The sequence below is a fragment of the Scardinius erythrophthalmus genome, assembly GCF_964197995.2.
Source record: "Scardinius erythrophthalmus genome assembly, chromosome: 8".
NCBI lineage: Eukaryota > Metazoa > Chordata > Actinopteri > Cypriniformes > Leuciscidae > Scardinius > Scardinius erythrophthalmus.
This window is the reverse complement of record NC_138228.1, coordinates 14,464,556-14,492,040: the sequence shown is the minus strand read 5'-3', so window position 1 is coordinate 14,492,040 and position 27,485 is coordinate 14,464,556. Positions and strand designations below refer to the sequence as shown.

Below are 27,485 nucleotides of genomic sequence, written 5' to 3'. Positions count from 1 at the left end.
TACAACAACAACAACAACAACAACAAAGATTTTCAATTGAAATCAAATCATCAATATAAAATAAATACATACAAACTCCCATACCTGCTAGCTGAATAATCAGCAGTCATTTGTAACTTTTTTACATTCAGGCATAATTAAAATTATGTTTAGAGTAGGTGCAATTAAAATATATTTGTTTTCTTTTATATGATCTTATTAGCCATGCATCACCCCACATATCTCTCCTCCTTTCACATGATGATCTTTGTCATACTTTTGGATATATATTTTTTTTATATTTGATATTTTTTATATATATATCGTAAATGTAATGGGTTATATATATATTTTTTTATTTATTTTTTATTATTTTTTATGTGACAGCCCTATATATAAGCACTTGTCTTTCTTTGGTTGTTGTTCTTTGTGTTGTGTGTCTATTTGTCCTCAGGGGTAGGATTTGAATTTTGTATAGAGGTGTAAATAATTTTTGCCATTTTTCCATGAGTCATTCATTGCCTACAGTCTGTTTTGTTTTGTTTTGTTTTTCTGAAAATGGATTTTATTATTAAATAAATTAGCTATTAATTTCCAATCAGGTCAACAGGATCAATTTATAAAAACAAGAACCTAAAAACGTGCACAAAGATGTAAACAGAGTGCAAATGGGATAGTTTCGTATAAAGACATTTACATCAGTATATCAGATCATGTCATTGACTGTTGGAAACTCCCTTTGAGACAGAATGCCATAAATGGTGTAATATTCAGAAAGAGAACTTCTGGGAAAATGGGGCTGTCATCAGATCTTGTCATTTCAGCTGTGTTAAGGACATATTTTTAAGGGCCTAGGCCTACTTTCAGTGTCTGTGACACAGTTCACTCAGACCTACTTTTGCTGCCAGCTGTTCAACACAGCCCAGTTACATAAGAACCCCTGGAATTAAGACTATCTCTATTTTCATTGCTATTGCTTATTTTGTGTATTTAATAGCATTTTATGAGTAATTAAGAGGTCAGCGTCTCAACATTGCATCTCTGCATTTAACTAAACATGTCTTCTGCGATGTCAGATACAAAATGAAGCAAAATGCTTTTAAAATCTTAGTTACTTGTGAATCGTTTAGACTCATGTTTATATGGACAGTCTCATTTTATGTTGTGGGAGGTGCAGACCTTGTTGCGCAAATGCCAGTTGACTCACTTACACCTACTATTCTTCTTGAAATTTTCAGGATTTCAAAGTTGTTGTTCCACTTGCTCATCCACTTTATAAGATCACTTGCACTTCTTGGTTACACAGAGATTTATATAGAGATCAAATTAAAGAATTCAACATGATAAAATAATATTTATTAAAAGAAGGATTTAAGGGAACACAAGGAGTGGTTATTTATTGGCTCAAATCTACACAAAACCATGTGTCTTTCTTCTTTAATAAACATCTCATCTTCTCTTGCAACTAGCATTCAAGTGGAAAAAAACACATGCGCTTGCGTTTAATATCACATTGAACTAAAGTGTATTAACTTATTAGTAATGTATTCATTAAAAAAGGTATAACAAAAATATTTGCAAAGAAAACTCACAAAACTAGAACTAGTATTGCTTATGAAATTTAGCAAAGGGAGCGAACAAATATTACAATTCATAAAAAGCAAGCATGATGCATCACAATTTGCATTGTTGTAACTTTATATTCCTTTCTATTGTAATCATCAACCATGAAGAAAATGTCATGAGAAGCCCTTTTGAACAAAAGCTTATGCTGAACATAAATAAAAGAGTATTGTTTTGGCTTAAAAGAGTCCATCCAGTGTCCCATTTTAGGTTTTGAAAATAAAACAGTAAAATATGTGCCCCCCTCCAAAAAAAAAAAAAAAACATCAAAGTAATTATGTGGTCTTTGTTTGTTCCGCCATGCATGTTCTTTGAAGCCGGTCAACCAGTGGCATAGAGGCTGCGCCCATGTGCAAGAGTTTGTGTGTGTGTGTGTATGTGTGTGTGTGTGTGTGTGTGTGTGTGCGAGTTGTTTATTCTCCATTCCTCTTTATTTGTGATTGTTGTTCAGGAAAAGAGGCTGCGTGAATACTGGTTGCGTCTGCGAGCAGGCAACAGGAACCGTTCGTCTATAGTCACTTGTTTCACAGGGACACATGGGGGAGGAACACCAGGAAATCCCCATAAACCACAGTCCAGCTGCCATGTCAACAAATGTGCCATGGAAACTGTTTCTAGGTGGCACGCTCCTGCCCGTCCACTTCCTGTTTGGTTCTTCTCAGATTGCTTTTCATTTTGACAAACTCTGGGGTGTTTTCTTGCTCCTCTTCATTCTTATGTTGATCCAGTTCCAGCTAAACAGGAAAAATATCATTTTGGTCAATCATTTCTGGATCAGCTCATTGTGCGCCTATGTCTTGGGATGTGAGGGGACATACCTGTTCGAGCGTCTCTCGTCTCTTCATGAGCTCGATCTCAAGGTCCGTCCTTTTCTGGTGTGCCTCCTGCTCCTCTTTCTGAGCCTTAAGCACCTGGTCTCTCTTCCTCTTCTCCATCACTTTCTGGAGTTCTGGTTTATTCTGCGGTGCGAGGCCCCTGTGATTAAAAAAAACAAAAAAAACAAAAAAATGAAGGAGATGATGAAAACACTTGACAAAAAGTAACTAGATCTGAACATTTTCTGAAAAATTGTGTGGTTATTAACACTGCAAAACTCGCCACCATGATGCAAGAATGATAATGGATGGTTGCCAGGGTGTTGCTATGCAGTGTTCTGGGTCATTGCTAGGAAACCCAAGTCAAAAGAACCCACCCTAAAGTCTAACACTGTGTCTACAAAGGATGTGAGCGGCGCGACGCAACTCGTCAAAAGCAAATAGAACCCATTATAATCAACGATGCTGTCTACACTGGATGCGGCGCGACAACATATTCCTGACAGTAAACTGATGCCATGTTCTACTTCAGACGAACTTCAAGCATTCACGCTACACTGTAAAAAATTGTTGCTGTGATTATTTATCACAACTTAAAATTCAACATTAGAATAAGAAATAATGTGTTGTTTCAAGTTAAAAAAGTATGTGTTTGTGCTTAAAATATTAAGTTCAGTTAACTTTATTTAAGTTATCTCAACAAATTTGAAGTTGTTAACTAATTGCAGCAACGTTTTTACGGTGTACTTCTGACACGAAGAATAAATGGATTTGCAACAGTTGACAACTGTCACGTTTGGTGAAGACATGATGGCTCAAGTCCAAGTCTATGAGAGTTTTTTGATAATGTTTTTATGATCCATAATTGTAAATCTGATCGCTTAGAAAAGTAACAGCTCACCTCTTTTCAAAAAGTTTGGGTTTAAAACCATAACATAATCCATTTCATGATTTTATTCAGAGATCTGACTCAATGAAAGAGCAAAATGACTCTAGCACACTTCAGGGTAATAATCCATAGGGTTACATAATGTGACTGAAAATCCTGATTGCCCCAAATAGTTGTAATCCAGTATGGATGGATTCCTGGGTGGGGTTTAGGGATTGGAATTGGTTCGTAATGTCCAGAAGATGCTGTACATTTAGAGCATATGGAGATTAACTATTTAAATGACAGTACTTTGCTGTGACATCTTTGTTGCGTAATTCTCAATCTCATGTTTCTCAAAATTAACAAGCCTAAAACCAGTTGTTTATGAAACACTTCCAGTTAACTCATTTGAAATGAACTTCAGAGAAACGCATCTAGTATATTTGGAATAAGAGTCAACTGATGTGATTGACCTATGCCAATGTGATATCTAAAAGGACAGATGACTGAGAATAAAACAATTTAATGATAAATAACTACAATATAATATTTATTGAAAATGCCTGGCTAATGTAACAATTCATCATTTATTTCACATTGCTAATTTTTTCTAAAAAATAAAACTATTAAACTCATTTTCAGTTGAAATAAAAAAATAATTTAAATTGAAACAAACCTGATTTAATTTAAAATATAAATATTAAAACTTAAACTAATAAAAACTAATGAAATGTTGCCATTGCAAATAACTGAAATGTTTAAATTGAAGTACTAAAATTGCTTTTGTAAAATAAATTAAATAATAATTTTAGCACATAAAATTACTACAACTTAACTAAAATTAAAATTAAAAATATAAAAAAGCGAATTCAAAATATTAATATTTACTATATAATAAAATTTATAAACAACAAAACAAAAAGTCTTCTTCTGCTGTGTTTTAACATGATCCAGCTCTCTGCCTGGCACACCAGAGACTTGCTGACTGCTTTGTAAATCCTTCCAAAACTTGTAGACTTGTCTAGACTAGTATGAAGAAAAAACTAGACGAGCTAATGAGAATATCAGAGCTGAGAAAATAGGAGATTAAATGTTTTGGCTATTTGGATAGCGGTTATATAACTATATGGCTCCCAAATAAATAAATAAAACATGGAATTATGAGAATCTCTGCCAGGTGAGAGTAGAAACCACATCTGCCCGTTCTCCATTTCTGTGTCATGTCATTGATTTAGTTTCTGAACACTATTTTACTTTCTCCCTCCAACTATTCATTCTTCTCTGAGAAATAAGAACGGCAGCACATCAGACATTAATCACATGGGTGGAGTGTGTCTGTTGTGCTATCTTTATGAGTGCAATAACAGATCAGGTACATGCCACAAACTTGATACGAATAAACAATGGATTGGTGTATGATTCAGGGCACAGATCTCATTGATGATTAAATACATTAGCAATCTGTGTTGCCAAGCGGAAACTAATATAATGGTGCGTTTCCATTACAAGAAAAGAAGTACAATCCAATTTGTCTTTTGATATTTAGACATTTAGACAGAGTTATTTTGATATTCTCAACTTGGAGTCTAAACCAGTGGTCTCAAACTCAGCTCCTGGAGGGCCACAGCCTAGCAAAGTTCAGCTCAAACACTAATTAAACACACCTGGTCCAGCTAATCAAGGTCTTCAGGATTACTGGAAACAACTCTGCAGGACAGTGGCCCTCAGAAGCTGAGTTTGAGACAGCTGGTCTAAACTAAACTCAGCAAAAAAAGAAACGTCCCTTTTTCAGGACAGTGTATTTCAACAATAATGTTGTAAAAATCCAAATAACTTTACAGATCTTCATTGTAAAGGGTTTGAACAAGGTTTTCCATGCATGTTCAATTAACCATAATCAATTAATTAACATGCACCTGTGGAATGGTCGTTAAGACCTTAACAGATAACAGAGAGTAGGCATTTAAGGTCACAGTTCTAAAAACGCAGGACACTAAAGAGACTTGTCTACCGACTGTGAAAAACACCCAAAGAAAGATGCCCAGGGTCCCTGCTCATCTGCGTGAACGTGCATTAGGCATGCTGCAGGGAGGCATGAGGACTGCTGATGTGGCTAGGGCAATAAATTGCCATGTCCGCACCGTGAGACGCCTAAGACAGCGCTACAGGGAGACAGGAAGGACAGCTGATCATCCTCGCAGTGGAAGACCACGTGTAACAACACCTGCACAGGATCGGTACATCCGAATATCACACCTGCGTGACAGGTACAGGATGGCCAAAACAACTGCCCGAGTCACACCAGGAACACACAATCCCTCCATCAGTGCTCAGACTGTCCGCAATAGGCTGAGAGAGGCTGGACTGAGGGCTTGTAGGCCTGTTGTAAGGCAGGTCTTTACCAGACATCACCAGCAACAACGCCGCCTATGGGCACAAACCCACCTTCGCTGGACCAGACAGGAGTGGCAAAAAGTGCTCTTCACTGATGAGTCACGGTTTTGTCTCACCAGGGGTGATGGATGGATTCGTGTTTATCGTCGAAGGAATGAGCGTTACACCGAGGCCTGTACCCTGGAGCGGGATCGATTTGGAGGTGGGGGGTCCGTCATGGTCTGGGGCGGTATCTCACATCACCATCGGACTGAGCTTGTTGTCATTGCAGGCAATCTCAATGCCTTGCGGTACAGGGAAGACATCCTCCTCCCTCATGTGGTACCCTTTATGCATGCTCATCCGGACATGATCCTCCAGCAGGACAATGCCACCAGCCATACTGCTCGTTCTGTGCGTGAGTTTCTGCATGACAGCAATGTCAGTGTTCTGCCATGGCCAGCGAAGAGCCCGGATCTCAATCCCATTGAGCACGTCTGGGACCTTTTGGATCGCAGGGTGAGGGCTAGGGTCATTCCCCCCAGAAATGTCCAGGAACTTGCAAATGCCTTGGTGGAAGAGTGGGGTAACATCTCACAGCAAGAACTGACAAATCTGGTCCAGTCCATGAGGAGGAGATGCACTGCAGTACTTCAAGCAGCTGGTGGCCACACCAGATACTGACTGGTACTTTTGATTTTGAGCCTCCCTTCATTCAGGGACACATTATTCTATTTCTGTTAGTCACATGTCTGTGAAACATTTTTAGTTTATGTCTTATGGTGTTGACTCTTTTAGTGTTCATACAAATATTTACACACATTAAGTTTACTGAAAGTAAAAACAGTTGAAAGTCAGAGGACGTTTCTTTTTTTGCTGAGTTTATTTCAGTAAGGAATAGACCCATAAATAAATAGACCCATTCCCACACTCAGGCTTAAACAACATGCAGCCTTTTCCAAGTCAACTCTTCATTGGCCTCTTGAGCTTTGCTGGTTGGTACATTAGTCTGACTAGTGGACTTTTTGAAAGCCATTGTCTTTACTTGAGCCAGTATTAAGATAAGGATGTGTACTTGTCCATAGGTGTGGTTTTATGTTTGCATTATCATTGTCGTTCAGAAATAGTTGGGTCCGTGTAAACAAGCTATATTTCTTTAGTGAATTGATTTTAGGATAATAAATCGGCTTGCCAGACACTGTATGTAAAAGGATAATTCACCCACGTCATTCCCATCATGAGTGTACATACATTGAAATTCAATGGGATCCAATGTTATTTTGAATATGCAGGTACAGTATACCTGTATATACAGGTTTGAATGTCATATAGATTGCCAAAGTTTACTTTTTAGGTGAACTATCCCTTTAAGACTGATGGTTTTACTGTAGTTGTGCCTGGGATGGAAAGATTAAAAATACTTTTGCTCTGTGAATGGATAAGGTACAAACATCTTCAGGAATGCCAGTGTGTGTCGTCACCGATTATAAAACACTGCCGTTTGCTGGAACACACTGGTCCCTTGGAAACTGCTAGAAACAGACACTTTGTCCTTATTTGTGGTTACTCGTCACAGACAGCTGGGCAATATAACAGAAAAAAAAGCGAATGAGACAGATGAATAGAGACAAAAAAGAAACAAAGCAGAGGCCGGCCTCGATTACATAAAAGACCACCCTGCTCCACAACCCGATACATTATCTAATATATGATGCAACAGACTATATATAGCCTGACCTCCATCTCTCCATCACTCTGTGTTCTTCACCTTCTGCCCTGGCTGTAGAATTGATTTCACAATTCTGAGTGTACAGAAACACTTGGGAGGCAGACAGAGGGTGGGAGGTGGACAGAAGGTGGGTGTCAGAGAAAGAGAACAGAGAAAGAGAACACAGAAAGGAACATAGAAAGGGTAGGAGGGAAGTCTAGGGGATGCTGTAATCCTTCTTATGTAACTCTCCATCTTTCAGCATCCCTCTGAGCACCACATCTGGAACTAATCCCATTTAGATTATGGAAATGTTCCCATTTCCTAAACCAAAACAAGCACACACCCTCAATTATCCACTCTCTATCAAGTAAGACTCCATAACATCTTAAGCAAAAATACAAAAAGTATGAAAATTGAAATTAGAGCCCCTCTTTTTTGATCTCAAGGCCTGCAGTGATTAGATCTAATGTGCATCCACAACCCCATTCGTAAAACCCCTTCATCGCCACTAAATAAACTAAGTATTTAGTTTATTTTGCAGGGACAATGGACAGTCCATGACTGCCCCAAAAGTAGCTAAATAGCTGAACTTCATCAGCAGTCTCTGGGCAGAAAAAAGTTTGATTACACTGGAGATACTGTATATACATCCGTACCGTACCGAAACGTTACACCTAGGGATGCACGATATATCGGCCACCATATCGGTATCTGCCGATATGTGTTCATTTTTAATGTTATCCATATAAGCCAATAAATAATGGATTATTTCCTTCAGCTGAGACACTTCAGATGCGCACTGCTCGCCATAATGGTTTTAAATTGCTTGAAAATGATTTGAATCACTTCAAAAAAGGAAAATACAGTTAAGTGTAACATGAACTGCAAGTCTGTCATATAGTCTACATAAAATTATAATGAGAACATTCTAATTGTGTGCTTGGTATATGGCTTTTATTGGTGAGACTTTTGTTTTTGTAATCAGACTCTCAAAAATTATATAAAAATTTGGATTAGGATTTATCGGCCAATATATCGGTTATCGGCTTTCAAATATAAAGAATTATCGGTTATCGGCCAAAATGTTCATATCGGTACATCTCTAGTTACACCTCTACACCAAACCCACCACACACTTTTGGAAAATGGTATTTTAGAAAAACGAGTGATTTATACAATGTTTAATGTCACATTTTGTAATATTTACGTGGTTTTATTTTTGTAATATGGATTATTTTGTCATCCAGTTTTTCAAGGAGGCACTGCCTTCCTTGCCTACTCAGGGTAACAATTGAATACAATTTTTTTTAAACGAATCTATACATTCTATACTTTTTCTCTCTCTTTAACACAAAACCTGCGCTTGTGTGTCTTTCATAAATTTTTACTATTCTGGGGGCAATCATGGAGATTTTTCTCACCCAAGAAAATATATTGTATAAACTGAATACAATGAATTATGCGAGCAACACTATTTTACAAATCAGTAGACCTGCATGAAACAAAGACTTACAGGTATAATAACAAAGCAAAATCAAATCTTTTCAAGTACAATGCCTGGAACCTGCTTAAGTATGCATTTACCCCTAATTGGGAATCACTGGAAAAGATCCCAAGCGGAGGATTAGGATTTTCTATTCCCGCACAAACAGATTTCTACATGCTCAACTAATGTGGGAGGTGAGAATCAGTGGACAGGAGTTTATGTAATCATGCTGGTAACCGAGACTTTGTGTGGGTTATACATTTCTTGCAACATAAATGACTTGTGTCGTGACATATCAGTTTTTGTTCGCATCAAAGCTGCAAGAACAACTTCTACCCTCAAGGGATCTTCCTAATAACTTCCAACTGCAAAAGAAAAAACTGTTTTACGTAATAAGGAGCATGTGTATACACTTGCTGTCTCAATTCATCACCACTGAGAATGAGAGAGACGGAGAGAAAAAAAAAGAATGAGGCAGAGAGGACTAGAACGAGTGACTCAAACTTATTGTTTCCAGAGCATTTTTCCCCGGTTCCTGTCTGCCTAGATACAGGACACAAGCACAGAGGGATCTGCCAGGGGGGAAATCATTCATCTTATCCTGAAAGTCCTCTGGGTAGCATCAGCTTTCAGAAAGACTAACTTTTTAAGAACTCATTTCTGAAATATGCAACAGTGGAATGCCTCAAATTGATATTTATATGACGCATAACAAGTCATACAGGCATTTATCAGAGAATGTTTGATTCTGATTGATTAAGTGTGACAAAATGTGGTCGGATATTTTCTGTGTTATATAATATTTTTTCATATCACCCTGTTATATGAAAAAGGATGGCAGTTACGACTTGTTTCAGGTTTAACGTCATAAATAAAAGAGTTTATAATTGGCACGTGCCCACACATTACGATCAGATAATTTGCCAAAACTGCAGTGATGATGAAAATGATGATCATATTCATGTGAGAAGAGAAAACGTGATTGCAGCTGAGTTGGGGCGTTACAAAAACGAACAGTGAATTCTGAGAGGAAAGACACAGAGAAAAAAGTACAGATGTAGGAGGACTGATCTAACGTCGGCTGTATGTGCATCACCTTTTCTGGTTCATAAGGAGCTCTCTGTGTAGGTCCTGGTGGTTTCTGGAGGACTTCACCGGGTTGAGGAGTTTCTTGGGCTTAATGAGGTCATCGCCATCACTGTCCATATAGTCCGGCTCTGCCATGATGCTCCGCACACGCGACAGTCCCTCTGGTATGTCTGCCTGGTCCAGACCTGAGAAAAAGACATAAAAAATACATACATTTTAACATGTTACAACATAAACAAAAGGTGCTGCAATTAAATAAATAAAAAACTTTAAAAGTGCTTATTAGCTAATACAGATGTAATTAGTATGCACACAGACCACAGTCATGACAAAACAGCACATTGATCAATGGTTAAGTGTTTATAGAGATAGCAATATGACAATTATGCCACGTAAAAATTCTTTGACAAATCAGGTGTTTGAAAAGCATAAACCACATTTCCTAGAGTATTTGCATTTTAATATGTCAACAATAAAACAATATTTTTTTACATAAAACAACAAAGAATTAAGTTTGCCCAAATGGCCCATGGGATCAAAATACATATTTAAAAAAAACATAATAATTATTGTAGGATATATAGGGGGAAATCCATACTTTTGGTTTCACTTAACTTTATATCAGGCAATACAACTATCTCTTGTTGTTTTATCTGATATCATTAAATAGAAGATGAATGATGAGCCCATGTGACTTATCTCACATGGTTATTTGTTTACAGCTGGATAGATAGCAGACACTAGTTTTACACTAACAAACAAGCATGTACCATTCATCACACAGGCAATTAAAATGTTGAAACAACCAGCAATTTGATAAACTATATCTGAATAAACATGATAAACACCACTTGAAATACTTTACATTACAGTATCCATGTGACACACATATAACTATGTGAAAAACATTAAGAACATGTAGGTCAACTCAGTATTTAGGTATTTTTTCTCCATTTAACTATTCTAATAATTAACAATAATAATTTTTTTTTTTTTTAAATATCAAATTATACTTTTTCAACCTCAATTAAAATACAACATATATTTGCAGGACTTTTTTAAAATACAGTGAAAAGGTGAATAAAACATTAAACGACACAGTATCTAAAAATGTACACTTTCACTTATACATTAAACCTAAAATTGCACTGAATTCCAAAAAATGCATGTCCATGTTATCTGCCAGCTACTCGCATGCATTTAGCCCTCCAAATCTCACCTGGAAGGACTGGAAACACGGGGTATCTGAACATGGTTGTCATCTCTGCGTTTGAGCGTAATTCAAAAATCTCAGGATATTAGAAACTACTTCCCACAGCTAGATGAAACTGCAGCTCTGTATCTCCGACAGAGCGCTGCGCACTATAAACAGCTCTTCTGACTCCGCCTGATGCTTTATTACCTAACAGCCCACCCACCCCTGCCAGAGCAGCTCCCTCAAACATCCCGGTTAATCTTTCATCACCCGAGATAGAAACATCAAAGAGTGTGGCCTCAAATACACGCCAATAAAATGATGAACACTCCCAACTAAAGAATTCACACAGGTGTGCTTCCATATATAGAATAAACTTTGAGCTTAGAGCAATTAAAAGAAGGAAAATATTGAACAAGATGGGGATACAGAAATGTAAACAATATTTCAAAGTGCTCATAAATCAGGGGTGTTATTTTTTAACACATTAATGTGCATTACATCTTTTATAATCATCTTATACATATAAATATGTAATTGATTTAGAGTAAACAGTGCATGTTTTTGGAGTACAAGATGGCATACTGTATTTATATCAAATAATGAAAGAAATAAAATGCCAACACTGGTCTGTAATAGTTTATTACAGAATCAAAGATGTCCAAGTAGCCTATTTGTGGTACGTAGTGTAGTACAATTTGAGCTGCAGTTCATTTTCTGACCACTAGAGGTCAATCACGCCAACAACCTTACCAGACATGAGCCAAATGACGCACGAGCCTTGAGTTTTCACTGTCCTGACATAATTTAATTTTAAGGAACAATATGAGGACATTCCAAACACAGTGCGAATGCTTCAGACCCAAGAGTGAATTATGTCACTGCTTGAAATGTGTGACACTCCTTCAAGGACAAAATCAACACTCTTCTATATGCGATGTTTGCTTACAGCCTTTTTCCACAGTGGTCACTGTTTAAATACATGTAATTGAGTAGCAACATACGTGCTTTTGTATTTTATTGCAATAACTTTAGTATTTCCTGTTCTGATATGTTTGCCCATGCCTATCACCTCAGTGTTATTTACAACCAGTAATTTCATTATGCATTCAGGAAGAATAGCTTGGGGAAAGTGGATGCTGGTGTTATTACCCTAATGCTGTGCGTCAAAGGCAGCTGTATAATGTGTCTATCCGCACTTAAAGTTCCTTTTGACATCAGAGTAGTTCCTGTTGACATCAGAATGTGTTGAAAGTTTGTGCTGAGGGTTTCACAAACCCTTAACATTTCTCAAGTCAACATAGTACAATGATCTTATCTAGTTAAAAGGATAGGCCTAGTTCAACTGAAAATGATATGTGAATATTTTGAATGAATCAATTGATTCAGCTGACAAAACCGCTCTGGGGTGCGTTTCCCAAAAGCATCATTAGCCAACTATGTTCACAAGTTCTGCTGAATTGCGTTGGTAACGACGGAAGTTGCGACCATAGTCTTTGGGAAACTCACCCCTGAAAGGTTATCAGACTGATTCAGTTTTTTAATTCCCTGACTTCAATCGATGATCTTGACAATGTGGTTATCGATAAGGTTATCAGTGAATAAAGACTTGCGGTCTGTTTCCTTCTCACAAAGCTATTATATTGCGTCAATATGGCCCAAAAGTCCTAAAACACTTTTATGGCGCTTTTTTTCCAAACCCTCATTCACTGTAATTCTAAATATTTTGACTTTTGCATTCTGCAGGGAAAAAGTCATACAGGTTTGGAACATGAGAGAGTGAGTAAATATCTTTCGCTTTAACGGGTATAAAACTTACCATTTCTATAAATATGTAGGCCTATAAACATAGTGTGAACTACAGTCCACTTCATGTCACAGTATCAACAACACTTTTTGCAAGGTTTGGGTACTGCTTATGTGCTTAAGTCTCTGCACATGGAGCCCTGCAGGACAAGTGCATTTAATAAAAGGCCCAGATCTAGCTTTTAATTACAGAGCTGCACTCTTCAACCCTGCACAGAGCACAGCCGCCTCTATGGTGACCACCATAACACTAAAGCATGGGTGGGTCCAAGGCTGAGCATTTCAATATATTTTCAGATCGATTGTGCATTGATAATGATACACCAGACAGAGCATTTATTTGCATGCATGCCTATGTTTGTGCATGTACTAAAGGAATGCTTGTAAACTGTTTAGTGACTCATTAAGGAGGACTGGAGGTGTTAGGCAAGCATCTGTTTGCCAGTCCTCAGATTTGTACCTTGTTCCAGCCCAGACTTGCACATGAAGGGGACAGCTCTCATTTAACATCACAATACTTATGGGCGATCATGCATGTCAGCCAGATTTGCATTGATGTTTAAAAGCTGCAGTGCTTTTGTTCAAGGTCCACTTGAAGCTAAGACTTAAAATAAAAAAAATAGACATTTAGATCAAATCATTTAAAATTATAACCCTAATTCAAGTGATTAAACTTAACTTGTACAATTCTTAATTGGTCTTCAAAATTAGGCAATATGCAAGACATTGGAAGAGATGGGTATATCATGACAAAACCAATTTTCCTTAATCTTTTGAAACATGTCATTGCAAAACACACTGTAACTTTCAAGTTCCACCCCAATACAACAGGACTAAGATGATACTATGCTTTCCATACTTCTTGAAGACATGTGCTTTCCATTCTTCTTGAAGACATGCACATAACCTCCACATCTACAAGTCAATGACTGAGGTTCACAAACTTGGCCTATATTAATCCTAACACCAGAAGAACTAACAATAAAAAGTGGTAGTGTGTGTGCATGTTAAACCTTGTGTGCTGCATATCATTGAAACAAGCTTGCAATTTTTATATGACCTTTACAGCTGAATGGCATTTATATTGTGTTAATGAGACAGACAGACAGACAGACAGACAGACAGACAGACAGACAGACAGATAACAGTTCTTTGTAATTGTAACTTTGTAATAATTTGGAAACTACATTGCCTGGAATTCTAGCAATTAAGGCACAAGGAGATTTCACTGGAATTGTGAAATTGTGGAGTTTATAATGACTTGGATGGCCCTTATCAACCCTCTCTTCCAGACACAAACACAAATTCACATGCCTACACACAATTAAAGCTGGGGAACTGCAAAAAAGAAAACACCCACACCTCCCTTTGAGCACTAACCATTACTGCAAATGATCACACAGCAACATCATGATTTCTGAGTGGGTATATACTTGGAACATTGTTTGTGCAGAATTGCTAAGACCCATGCTGTTGCATGACTTCTTTCAAAAGATGACTTCCAAAATTCACAGGCTTGAAATGTGACCCCAACAGCATGATAGTGAATTTAAATACAGATTGTTGCAATACTATGGCCCAATATGTATTTGGAATAGTTTTGTTTTTAAAGAATGCTATTGATTTTATGGTCTACATCATAATAAGACAAAACAGAGGGAAGCCGCACCTTAATCAATCACCCTTAGCTTCCTTTTCCAGTCATCTCTCCTATGCCCACACACACAGACCTTGAACGAAGACATTGGGCGGCAATAACAGGAAACAGACAAACTCTAAAAAAAAATCCCTTGCCATTTTGGTCACATTTTGGAGATGAAAATGAAGCTATTTGTGAGACTCAAGTACTGGGACACACACAGAGAGAGATGAGGAGGAGGTGGAAAGGATGCCACTTCTTTGTTCCGCTCTCATTACGGACAGAGACATGCAGGGAGGAAGGGAGCAGCTGGCAGTCTATTGCACCATCTGACCCTTATTGGGCACCGTTTACACACGGCAGGAGGGTATATTAGCCCCTCCCCGATCTCAAAATCCCTTTCACTAGTACTGTAGTGCTGTCACTTTCACCTATTCTTAATAATGTATTCAGTTCTTACCTAACACTCAAGAAAACCCTTTTCTAAACACAACCAAACCCTAATTCTGGCATAAAGGCCTTTCCGGACCATCCCCCACAACCCACCCCAGCAGTCATTACAGACCACAGAGGTATCAATTCGTATCAACAGTTCTCTAGACGATTCATTTCTCCTCCTCATTTTCTCATGAACAGCCTGTCTTCTCATAACAGGAATGAATCAGACCGCCACTAACCAGCTAGAGATCTGAAACTGATTACATGTTATCCTTTAAATGAATAGTCCAGGCTAAATATGCATCAGTGGCCACATAAACAAATGGACTCACTAACTCTCATCTTGGGTAAGTATACTGTACATACAATTTTGCTTGTTTTTACAAATTGAAACAGGGGTCTTATTTTTAGCATTATTTACATAGTCAAGTCACCTTTATTATTTATAATGACTCAAAAAGAGTGATCTTAAATATTAACAATTAGCCAATCGATGCACACACAAATGCAAAGTTTGGTTCTTTAAATTTAGAAGACAACAGCAAAAAACAGTCACAATCATCCTAAACTGATTTTTAAGCTGATTATCATCTAATTAATTAAGCTGGGCCAGTGGAAAATGTTAAATCTCATAAACCAAGGGTTTCCACAGCACAGAGAAATCAACGTTTATGGGTTTCTCTTGAAGGGTCAGAGGTCAGACACTTCATCTTACTAGCATTAAACTGCTTGACTCACCCCCAATACATTAGCCATTCAAATGAAAAACAGAAAATAATTGGACTCCACAGCAATAAGGTTGGAGCCTAAACTGCCATCTAAAGCCTGAAAGATTAAAACAAGTCACAACCCTGTTACAACTCACTACAGTCGAACTACAAAATAACAATATAAATCGATTCAGTCCATATGCCAATGCTGAGACAAAACACCAACACAGCGCCTGCACTCATGCCATCTGTGGACGCACCTGGGCATTGCTGTTGGGGGTTGTGTGTCTGCTGCAGTGCAGAAGAGCTCGGTTATACACTAATAAACACAGAAATCAGGTCAAAAGAGATAAGTGCATCTGGACTGACATATTTCTCACGCTTGAACCAAAAACAAATACAATCTCTATTCCTTGTGCTGCTCTCTGGTGTCTGTGGATGTCAAAAACAACACTACATGCTGAAAAGTCAATAATTCAATAGGCTTGATTAATGAAACAATGTTGACATACAATATGGCAAATAATGTTTTGCAGCTGTAAACAGCTTGTATGAGGCTATAGCTGGATCAGGATGAAAGGTCTAGAATTATTCAAATTTCCGGTCTGAGTGAAGGCAGGACCTCTGGCATTTCAAGGCCTGACCTCGAGTAGCCCACAAGAAAATTAGGTCATGTGATGAAATGTCAGGACACTGCTGCATATTGGGAAAAGGAAGCACTTGTTTATGTGTGCAAGCACGCAGTGGCAAATGGGAGTCTTCATGATAAATCTTAGAGCAAAGAGTTGCTCCTAGTGACACAATTCGTAGAAATGTGGGCGTTTCCTCTTAAAATTAAAGAAAAGATCCTAGTAAAGAAAAAAGTGTGTGTGTGTGTTGTGTTCTGTGGTAAAACAGGAAAAATTACACCTGTAATTTCATTTCTCAAAGTGAGGGCTTAAAATAGACCCTATACTTAAAAAAGTGTTTTTGTTTTATCTTCTTGGACAACCAACCAATCACAGTTGGGGGTCTGTCCCACCTCCTCACAAGATAGAAAATTGAAATTGAAAAGAAAGTTGTGTCATTTCCTCGCTTAAGAGTTGCTTTCAGATGGGTCCTAAATAGCCCATAAGCTAAGACTCCTACGTAGAAATTTAAGCTAAATTAGGAGCTTTCTGAGAGGATTCGGATACGGGCCCAGGTATTTTGTCCTTAAAAGGCTCATGTTATGCATTTTTTTTATATAATTTCATTGTTGTTTCTGTTAGTCAAGTGTTTTTTGAAACTAAACGTCCCACAATTTAGCTTTTCATGACCTCTCTCGAAGAACACGTTTACACGACAACGGTGTACTAGAAACGGAAATGTTTTTCTTTTGCACTTTCATGTGCAGACAACAACTTTGTCAAAACGATCCCAGTTCACGCCATAGACTGTAAAAAAATACAAATACAAAATAAAAATACGTGACGTCACCCGTAGGTTTCTGAAGAGCATTTTTGAAGCCTAAAAGTGGGCGCAGCCGGCCGCCGCCATCTTGGAAGCGCGTCACTCCCGGATAACAGAAAATGGGTGAAGAGGCGGGATGTGGGTGGAGCTGAGGTGACTGGTTGCCAGCAGACAAACGGCTAGTAGTGACAGCAACGGCAATCCACCTGTCACTCAAGTGGCCACGCCCTTAATTATGCAGAACTTTAAGGCTTAACATAATTTAAAAGGATGAGTTACAAAAAAAATTCACCCCCCTTTACAGTTGTCATGAAGGGCAAAATTAGCTACGAACCAAAACCAATTTTTGTACCAGGCTGCAAACATTTTTTCTGCTGTAAAGTAGGGCTTTTTAACATGTAACTTTTTTTATATGGAATTGACTCTCTTAAAGTCCCCGTGAACCGGAAGTTGCAAACGACTTTTCTCCAGTGTTATGACGTATTTCCCAGTGAAAAGGAATATTGAACAGAGGGCAGGGTTTTACTCTAGCGCTCCTCCTCTCCATCTCTGCTCATAGCAGACTAACGGTTTGAGGGGAGTGGTTAAGCGTTGCCCAAACCAATTCCTCAAACCTACGTCATCAGAGAAGGTCCTCCAATGCAGAGGGGAGGGGCATTTTCAGATTTTGATTAAAGATTACCATGGTAAAAAAATTTTTTTTTAAATATTTTCTTGCACGGATTAATTGTTCACCACAAGACTAGTAATATGCGCTAACAAAGTACATAGGGTCAATTTTGATTTCATGGGGACTTTAAAGCCAGTCGATGAATTACAATTTAAGTCACTTCCGAAAACGACAAAAAAAAAAGACTATTATGCATGTCAGACCAGTAGTTGGCGATTTTGTCACTATGAAAAGAAACATTACGTGCCTATAGACTGAACACATAATACGCATGCCATCCCCGTTTACACAAAATCATTGTTTTTGACACTAATGGGGGGAAAAAACTTGCACTTTGAAACCTGCTTTGAAACTTTGCGTTTTTAGGCCCCCAAATAGCCGTTGTCGTGAAAATGAACGTCCAAAATGCATTGAAAATGGTGTAGTGTAAGTGCCCGCTAAACTTTGACACAATAATACGCTAAAATAAGATTTAAAAAAAGCCATCAAACAGGTATATAAATTGACTAAATAACGACCAAGTAAAATGAGTAAGTAGATGTTGTTTAACAGTACAACAGCACAGAGGAAAACACATCCTCCTCACCAACTGCCATCCCTGGGTTAAAGCATAAGAAAAAAAGTTGTGTATGTGAGCTGGTATTGTGTCTATTACTGCATTGTACCAAATTACCAATAGCTACAAATCCATCATGTATGCTATATGTACAACAAAAGACAGAAATCTATCACTTGTGCACAACATACACTTCATATTTTCAATCTTACTCAATCAGTTTTGTTGGTCACAACTTTATCTGATACTAAAGATCACACTCTCTCGACATCCGTGTTCAAACATCCGTCACACCACCTACTGCTTAACACACTCATTTGTGCCTTTCTCTCAATTCTGTGGGGCTTAGTACTAACTGTAAAAGAAAAACCGACTTCCTGTTCCTCTCACCCACCAACCCCACATGCCCTTATTAACCTCCAACTTTTTTCTGCTCTTGTCTTTACTTGATTCTATTTCAGCTGTGACCAAACACCAAATGACTATAAAGCCTGTCTTATGACAGTCATGAGTGAGGGGAAAATGAGAAAGCAATGAGTTGAGTGTACGGTGTTAGTATTAACTGTAGATTATGTTAGTTTTGTGGGTGTGTTGTTAGAGAGAGGAGCTCCAAAGGAGAGATACTGCATGAATGGAGATTATTCAGCGAGTGCAACACCATGTTGTGTCATACCACTGGAATGTGATGAACCTGCAAAGGCTTTCTAATACACACACAGAGAATTTGCCATCACCTTAACAAAACAAAAAAACTCTTTGAATAGATCTATACATGGCATACAGGTCTTTATAAAAGTTTTGTAAAGTTTAATTTCAGTCAAACTAAAGCAATAATTCATATTTAGACCATCTGAAATTGCTAATTCCGACTAGCAGACCAAGAAAAACGTGATTATAGTCAGGATTGGTTAAGTTTGTATACATGTTAATTGGACTACAATGGACTCAGCATTGTGTGCTTGCTCCAGAAGTTGCTCCAACTCGCTCACTCTTCTTCTTTATGAAACGTTATGCATTAAACCGAAAATTCTTTCCTTTCAAATGAGAACAAATTTAGGGAGGGAATTTGTACATCTGGAAAATGATCGGATTGTTGTCATGTGATAATCGATAATTAAAATAATGGAATCAAAATTGACAATTCTTGTTTACTATGGAATTGCAGTATTTATTATAAATGATTTTCCTTGCAGATCATTTAAAAAAAAAACATATGCCCTCATAATCTTTAAATCAAAATAACTTCCCCCTCCCACTTGCAGTGACATCTATTCCTTTCTTTGATTATGCGTTTACAGGCATGAGGGCGGGACAACCTGTCACTCACATAAGATCACAACAATAGCAAATGATAATGATCCAACGGTCTGAACAATTACAGACGGACAAAATTAGGTCCCGTCCGAGCGACAACCTTCCTGTCTCTCTCTTGAAACCAACACGGATGTGACTTAAACTGCAATTCATCGACTGGCTGCTAGAGACAGGCTGCAAAAGAGAGTCAATTCCATTTATCTCCATGTTAAAACTTTCAAGCAGAAAAAATGTGTTTACAGCTTTGTGCAAAAAGTGGTTTTGGTGTATAACTAATTTTGCCCTTCATGACAACTGTGAGGGGGTGAATAATTAATAATTAAGCATAATTAAGGGCGTGGCCACGTAAAGGTGCAGTGTGTAATTTTTAGCGGCATCTAGTGGTGAGTTTTGCGAATTGCAAACAGCCAGTCACTCACGGCCTATCCCTCCCTTTGCAAACTCAAAGGAGAAGCTACGGTGGCCAACGCAGGATCGGAAGATGTCGTCGTCTGAGTCTGAGTCAGCAGAGAGTAGCAAGTCAAGCAATGAAGTTTCTTTATGTTATATTTTATATTAAATTATATTTACTTAATTATTCAGTAAAACCACATGTTATTGCGATTGTTATTTTTACTTGTTCATCATTATGTTAGTCTTTTATTCACTGACTTTACCATAGCTTGTTTCCATGCTAGTTAGTATAAGATAAGAGCTATGGATAAGAGCATCAAAGCAGCTATAGGTAAGGGGAAATAGCTAACGTTGCAATGTCTGAGGCGTCATTCAGACAGCATGTTTTTCTCCACGTTTGCAGAGTCAGGGACAACCTGAGTATTCTGCTGCGTCTTTTTCTGCTGCTTCTCATTCAAGTTAGTGACGAAACGCGCTCTGTAGCGCTGTTTGTTCACTGTCGGCTATGGTAGAAACATGACGTCACGATATGTCGACCTTCATAGAAGGGGGGTGCCCGCGGTTATGTAGATATAAATGACTCATTCTAAGGTAATAAAAACATAACGGTTCATTAAGTAAGGTCTTTATACACCACTGAAAACATAGTTATGGATCTTATATTGCATTTCTGTCAATAGATCCTCAGAAATATTACACATTGCACCTTTAAGTGACGGGTGGATTGCCGCTGCCGTCACTACTAGCCGTCACTACTAGCCGTTTGTCTGCTGTCTGTTAGCCGTCACATCACCCCTGCTAATCCTGCCTTTTTACCCATTTTCGTTTATGCTGTCACGTCCATTTTCGTGACGCGCGGTGACACGCTGCCAAGATGGCGACGGCCAGCTCCGCCCACTTTAGGCTTCAAAAATGCTCTTCAGAAACCTCTGGGTGACGTCACGGACACTACGTCCATTTTTTTTTTTTACAGTCTATGGTCCCTGCTGACAGAATACATGTGGTAAAGCACCTGGAGCAGAGAAAAGTGGCTGTCTTTGCCTAACATTTATATGTATTATAACAAAATCTCAAAAAATCTTTCTGGTCTTAAAGGAATCGATCATCCAAAACTTAAAACTCTGTCATCGTTGACGTTTACTCACCCTCATGTCGTTCTGTATGACTTTGGGACACACGGAACACACACAAAAAAACATATTTTGAAGCACTGAAATTTGAATATTTAAAATATTTTCAAAATATCTTGTTGTGTCATGATATAAAGGTGAGTAAGTGATGACAGAATTAATTTTTTTTGGGTGAACTATCCCTTCAAGACAAATGGTGCAAGCTAAACCTAAACCTAAACCAGCATCTCCATGCTCAGGTCACAGTTACTGGATCCCTCATACATACTTACTTACACACACCTGACCCGTTCTGGACAGTTGCTTCACCCCTGACCATATGGGGACTAGATCAGGGGTGCAGCAACTGTCCAGAACGGGTCAGGTGTGTGTAAGTATGTATAGGAGGGATCCAGCAACTGTGGGCTATAGAACAAAGAGTGCAGAACAGAGGGCCCATTGATTCTGCTCAGCTGTGGCCAGCACCTGCTGGGTCACAGCTTACGTTAAAGAGGCGTGTGAGAGGTGCTAATGTATGTTTGGGGACGTGTGTGTGAATGCATGCAAAAGGATGTGACATTTAGGATTACTGACTAATGATTTAAAATAATGAAAAAAAAAAAAAAAAAAAAAAAAAAAAATCGCAGAGCACACTGGATTGACACATTGATCCATGTAGGCAACATGACTTTGAATCTATGTTCATTAATAGACCTTATTCCTCCCATCGTTTGCTGTCCTTTTTCTATTTTACTATGACTTAAAGGGACAGAAAGGCAGGGGGGAAAAACTAAATCTACAATTTCACATAGACTGGAAAGTAATATGGGTATATTCCATAACAAAACTTTCCAGCGTTTACACCGAAAACATCAATTAAATACAGGAATATACAGGAAAGTCTAAAAACTGCAAACACTACCCTTCAGAGGCGTGACAACAAAATGCCAACTGCTGCCTTCATGATAAAGAGGATAAGCCATCAAAGAGTCTGCTGACCTGGCACTGTCTGTCCCCACAGACAGATGTATTTAACCTGAAAGAAAGAAAAACTACAGGTGTCTGCATGCCATTTGTGTGTCTGCTTGAAAACAGACAGCAAGTTTTGTTAGTGGTGCTTGCTGAGGGAAGTATCACTATTACTATTGCTCATTCAAGGGAAGTATCACTACTAGGGTTAGTGATTTAAACACAATCATGTAAGCCTAAACTTCATCAACATTTGTGCTATGGACAATAATGATACCTCAAATCATGCAGCTTGTTGAAGAGCGATCATCAGATCAATGATTTTTGCATTGCAAATGATATAACAGATGTAAAGTAAGTAACCTAACCACCTAGAACATCCTTGCAACCATCTAGAACAATGGTTCACAACTGGTTTGGCCCACATTTCCCCATGGTCATTAAGCCACGACAGAAATTTTTAGGAATTTGAACCAAGCAAATTTATTTCTCAGAAATGGTTGTCACACACTTTGCTTAGCATTAACTCAATATCACGAACACTGATGAATAAACATTATTATAAGGTAAGGCTATTATATAGCAGTCCCAAACTAGATTTGTAAATACAATAAAGTTCGTAAGTTGGTATGAGCCACCAAACAATCTTTAAAAAAAATATAGAAAAATCACACAAAGTGAAAATAAAGTGGTATTTTGGGTTAAGGTTATGGAAACTACCATTACCATGGTAAATACACAATACTAATATGGACTGTTAAACATACGGACACTGAACCTGATGAATAGAATGAACATCCTACGTGCAAATCCTTCCCAGCTAAAACACGACATTCCAGTTACATAATTTATTGGTACGTTTTGGTAATTTCCTGACTTACCAATTGACAACGTAACTAAGACATTGCATGCTTGTAATTTCATTTGCTCTCTTTATGCATTTATGCCCCTCCGCATTTGCGCGCAAGCACAGTATAATGTTTGACAGGACAGTAAAGTTTGTTTTTCTGAGGTGATACTTTTTATTTCATAACAATTTATGAAAATAACATTAGAATAAGGACACTGATATAGCATGACAACATCTCCTCTGACCGCATTAAATCAGAACAACGCAGTTGCTTAAACTGTATCTGACAGAAGAGTCAACAGCGCACATATTTCAAAATAAAAGTCTCACTTCAGAAAAACATTTAGAACTATGTTTTTGTTGTTTGACTACACACTCTGCCACCCAAACAAACCTCACTTTTGGGGTGCGACAGTTGATCTAGATTAGAGCATCCTCCAAACCACTTTGACATCCTAAAAACCACCTACAACTTCCTAGGAACCACCTGATACAAACTAGAAACCACACAGAATATTCTAGCAATTATGGCTATCATTCTTTCTTCACAAAACTGAGAATATCTAGTTATATTTACAATAGCACATCACCTCTCAAGCGTTTTGGGCTTCTATTAAGACAATATGAAATGTTCCACAGGACAGAATGTTTCACCCGAGTCTGTGACATCCTGATTTAGATTTATCTTGTGGTCATGAATCAGACACAATATCCATTAGTCCAGCCTTCCCTCTGCCCTGTGAGCTTTCTTGGACCACGTCGGTTGAGAGAGAAGAGGTAGTATCTGATTGTCATGTTTCTTTGTTTGATTTAAAGGAGGGGGGGGGGGGGGTGCGAAACAGAATGCGAAGCAGCTATTGGTCAGATCCGACTAAAGGATTTACAGACAGCTGTCCGTGTCTGGATTACTCTACAGATCTATAATTCACACAAACATAGCCTACACTTAAACTCGTGTGCAAACAATATGCAAAAGCTACAGCTTACACACAGACCTTTATGATGGTGTGAATGACACAAATTACAACCACAACAAGAAAAATAGAAAACAGCATGCAATTTCCAACAACGGAATTCTGAATCTGAAATCAAAACCATTTTAATTGGATGATGCAACTGTGATTCTGTTAAACGCTGTGCTAAATAAATCCCATCCTAACCCAGATTTATTCTCCAACTGATAATTTCTCCAACTGAAACTGCACAAGATATCGCTCTACGCATGTGTTCATTAAAAACAAAGCGTTAGATATTAAACAAAATCCTGCATCACACATGTAACTGCATATTATCTCATTTCTCCATCCTCTTCCGCCTCTCACCTAACATTAAGCCAAAGACGCTTAAGACATTAATAATGGGTTTGGGGCAAAACTCTTTGTTCGTGCCCCAACAAAAACACAGTATGCACTTCTATTGGACAAAATAATGAATGCAAAACTATCTGTTCTACAACTTCCCATCTTAAACCATCAACCAAACAACAAATCCCAACGTCGACCCATTCTTCAAAACATAACGCAAGCTGTTTAGCATAACAACTCAAAATCCAGCCCCTGGGTGTCGACGTCACCACAGAAATCCATGGAAACGAGAAACAAAGAACATAAACATGCACTCTGTGCTTTATGATTTCAAACCCTACATGAATATTGCATCATGCTTTAATGAGCAGATATAGCTCAGAATCCTTTGTGCGGCTGAGACACATATGCAGTCATATTAAAATGATGTATTATCATCATTTTAAATATGTATATGAGATACATGAGAAGGTATGCGTTATAAACGGGCAGACAAGGGAAAACAAAGAGACCTGTCAAAGAACGGCTCTGCCTTAACAGAACAAAGCACATTGAGCATCACGGAGACACACACACACGTGTGAACACGCAGACCAAAACAAAGATCCATTTCAATGCGTTTCAAGTGTACAGAAAGGCCACTGCCCCACAACAGAAAGTAGTTCCTCTAAAGCAACATGTTCATTAGGTTAATCAATATGCTGCATATAAATGCAAACCAGCATGCACTCAATATGCAGTGTAGACAAATTCAGTCTAGACCCGAGCATGCTGCTGACTCACAGTGTGTTCAGATAGCTAAAAAAAAAGGTAATTCCCAGTATACCAGGAAACTAAAGCCAAAGTATTAATTTTTAACATTTAAGTGCATTTAATAACCACGTCAAAGTACATAGGCTACACAGTTTAATTGTCTATCTAATTGTCTATATCTCAAAGGAAATCTATTGAGAAAGGTCAAATTAAGGAAGCAGAATGCACCCTGGGTTGACTCCCATGTGTAAGAGCTTACTTGAGAATAATAGCCAGAACAGATTGGACTGGATGTTACTGCAACACTTCTTAATGTAACCAACCCATGACCTAAAATGCTGTTTTGTAAGGCTGAGGACATTGTGTGACTACCGAGAGAATCTCTAATCACTCAACTCCACTGTCCTACCCATCCACAAGAGACAAGCATCATCATGTACGGGAAGTCTGAAGTCATGTCTTTCTCTCCATCTCACTTTCTCTGTCACATTCACGGTTAAACAGAAAGGAAACCACACACGGCAAAAGATAGGCAGCGTGTGTGTGAGAGAGAAACAGATAAAGAGATAGGCAAATAGAAAGTGGAAGACTTCACTAGCACTAGTGGGGGGACTGGTTCAAAGATCAAAAAACAGATGTAAAGCGTTTGACAAAACAGCCTCCAAATTGCAAACACATGTGCTCGGAACCAACCCCTTCCTACCCCCCCAACATCCCCTCTAATACAGAAAACCAGTTTCGATATGATCATACTGAACATTAAACAACATACTGCAACATCTCTACTAACAAGCTGATATTAATCAGAGTCAGTGTGGAGCATGTGCTCAGATTATGTTCACTTAAACATAATATTTACTGTAAAAGCAAATTAAAATAACTCTAAAACATCTATTTTTAGAAATATACAAATATTATTAAGTTCCCCTGTAGCTTTAGTGTAAATGAGAAGGTCTAAGGAATGAATAAGACAAAAGCAACTCCAAACGTAAATCTTTGACACTAAATGAGACACTGTTGTACAGTGAGGAAAACATGACAAGACAAGACATGACACGTCCCATGTGCTTGGAATTGCTGCTGACTTAACTACTATATACATTTTACTCAACCTGCATGCATTATTACTTTCTGAAATGTAGCCTTTTGTTCAGAATGTGAAGATAATAGAATAAAAAAAATAGAAATAAGAAATTTGATTTTATATATATATATATATATATATATATATATATATATATATATATATATATATGTGTGTGTGTGTGTGTGTGTGTGTGTGTGTGTGTGTGTATTACAAGTTTACAAGTATATAAACAAGAAATACGTCTACTTTCATTATTTCAAACATTTGTTTGCCATTGTTCTGTTGCGTTCTGAAGCGCGTGATTTGATCTCTTTATTGTTCTGTTGCTCATTGTTTGATCTATTGTCTCATACATTCACTATACAATCAATATATCATATGACTCTGTTCATAAACATTGTTTCCAATAACGCGAGTCTCATTTCCACTACGACAAATAACGCGTTTCGATGCAAAGCGTCCTGAAACCAGACACATTCAAACACACACACACACACATACCTCAAAATCAGTCCTGAACGATACTTCTCTATGGTAAGTGACTTCAGATCAACCTCAGAAGGAACGACATCAGTTCCCCTCTCCTTTTATGAAGGTGTGTCTGTTAAATCTGTTTTTTCTCTCTTGGAAACAGTTCAGTTGTAGACAGGACCCTTAGAAATGTAAATTAATACTTGGAGTGGGGGGCGGGCGTACAATATGACCCAACGCCTAAGTCACATGCGATGCTCCGCCCATTTCTCCTCATGATTATTCATCAGCAGGGGAGACCCCGAAAACTGTCTGGGCGTGGCGCAGTATCGGTAGGCGGAGACTCTATGGGTACAGCGTACACAAAGCAAACGTGAATGTAGATTAAAGGTATAGTTCACCCCAAAAATTAAAATTCTGCCACTCACTCTTATTTTGCCCTATTACTTTCAGAAAGGACTCTTCCATGCGCTGAGATAAATGCAGCTTTCTATAAGGAGGCAATCTCACTACAAAAGCATAATAAAGATGTGCTTTATATTCAAAGTGTTCTGAAGTCATACGACGCCATTTGGCGAGGAACAGACTCAAATTGAACTCAATTATAATATCCAGTGTACTGTTTTTATGGAACGGGATCGTCCAGTTTGTGAACAAGTCTAAACCGATTAATTAAAAAGCTCCATCTCAAACGAGTTCATCCAGTTAAAAAAAAAAAAAAAAACATGAAAAAGTAGTTGACAGAATTTGCATTTTTGTATGTGTTTTTAATTTAATTATTTATTTCCCCACTACATTAAATTATAATAACACATTCTTTGTTTAAATGAATCTAAATATAAA

At 38.0% G+C, this 27,485-nt stretch overlaps 2 protein-coding genes across 3 annotated transcripts in view; both read right to left on the bottom strand.

The window, feature by feature from the left end:
- Positions 1–1,313: 1,313 nt before the first annotated feature.
- fam107b (family with sequence similarity 107 member B) lies at positions 1,314–26,859 on the bottom strand. 2 transcript variants are annotated; one of them, XM_081372557.1, is made up of 4 exons: positions 26,673–26,859; positions 9,955–10,132; positions 2,421–2,577; positions 1,314–2,336 (listed from the first exon to the last, which is right to left on the bottom strand). In XM_081372557.1, exons 2-4 carry the CDS (start codon positions 10,080–10,082, stop codon positions 2,217–2,219), a joined length of 405 nt encoding a protein of 134 aa, XP_081228683.1. In that variant the 5' UTR covers positions 10,083–10,132; positions 26,673–26,859; the 3' UTR covers positions 1,314–2,216. The 2 variants fall into 2 exon arrangements, with proteins under 2 accessions (XP_081228683.1, XP_081228682.1); XM_081372556.1 differs by lacking the exon at positions 26,673–26,859 and adding an exon at positions 11,167–11,317.
- LOC308694953 (uncharacterized protein) overlaps positions 15,782–27,485 on the bottom strand; it is a gene marked incomplete at its 3' end in the record, with an annotated part of 37,091 nt that continues 25,387 nt past the window's right edge. Inside the window, exons 3-4 of the mRNA XM_081372810.1 lie at positions 15,996–16,054; positions 15,782–15,850 (exon numbers count right to left, since the gene is read on the bottom strand). Coding sequence (XP_081228936.1) covers positions 15,782–15,850; positions 15,996–16,054 — 128 coding nt within the window. The remainder of the gene's footprint in view (positions 15,851–15,995; positions 16,055–27,485) is intronic.

Bases quoted from the DNA above. Each gene is read 5' to 3' on its own strand.
- fam107b (XM_081372556.1), bottom strand. From the start codon at position 11,209: ATGACAACCATGTTCAGATACCCCGTGTTTCCAGTCCTTCCAG. The intron at 10,133-11,166 runs GTGAGATTTGGA...TCTTTTTCTCAG, and splicing joins CGTGTTTCCAGTCCTTCCAG to GTCTGGACCAGGCAGACATA. The intron at 2,578-9,954 runs GTGATGCACATA...TTTTAATCACAG, and splicing joins CTCCTTATGAACCAGAAAAG to GGGCCTCGCACCGCAGAATA.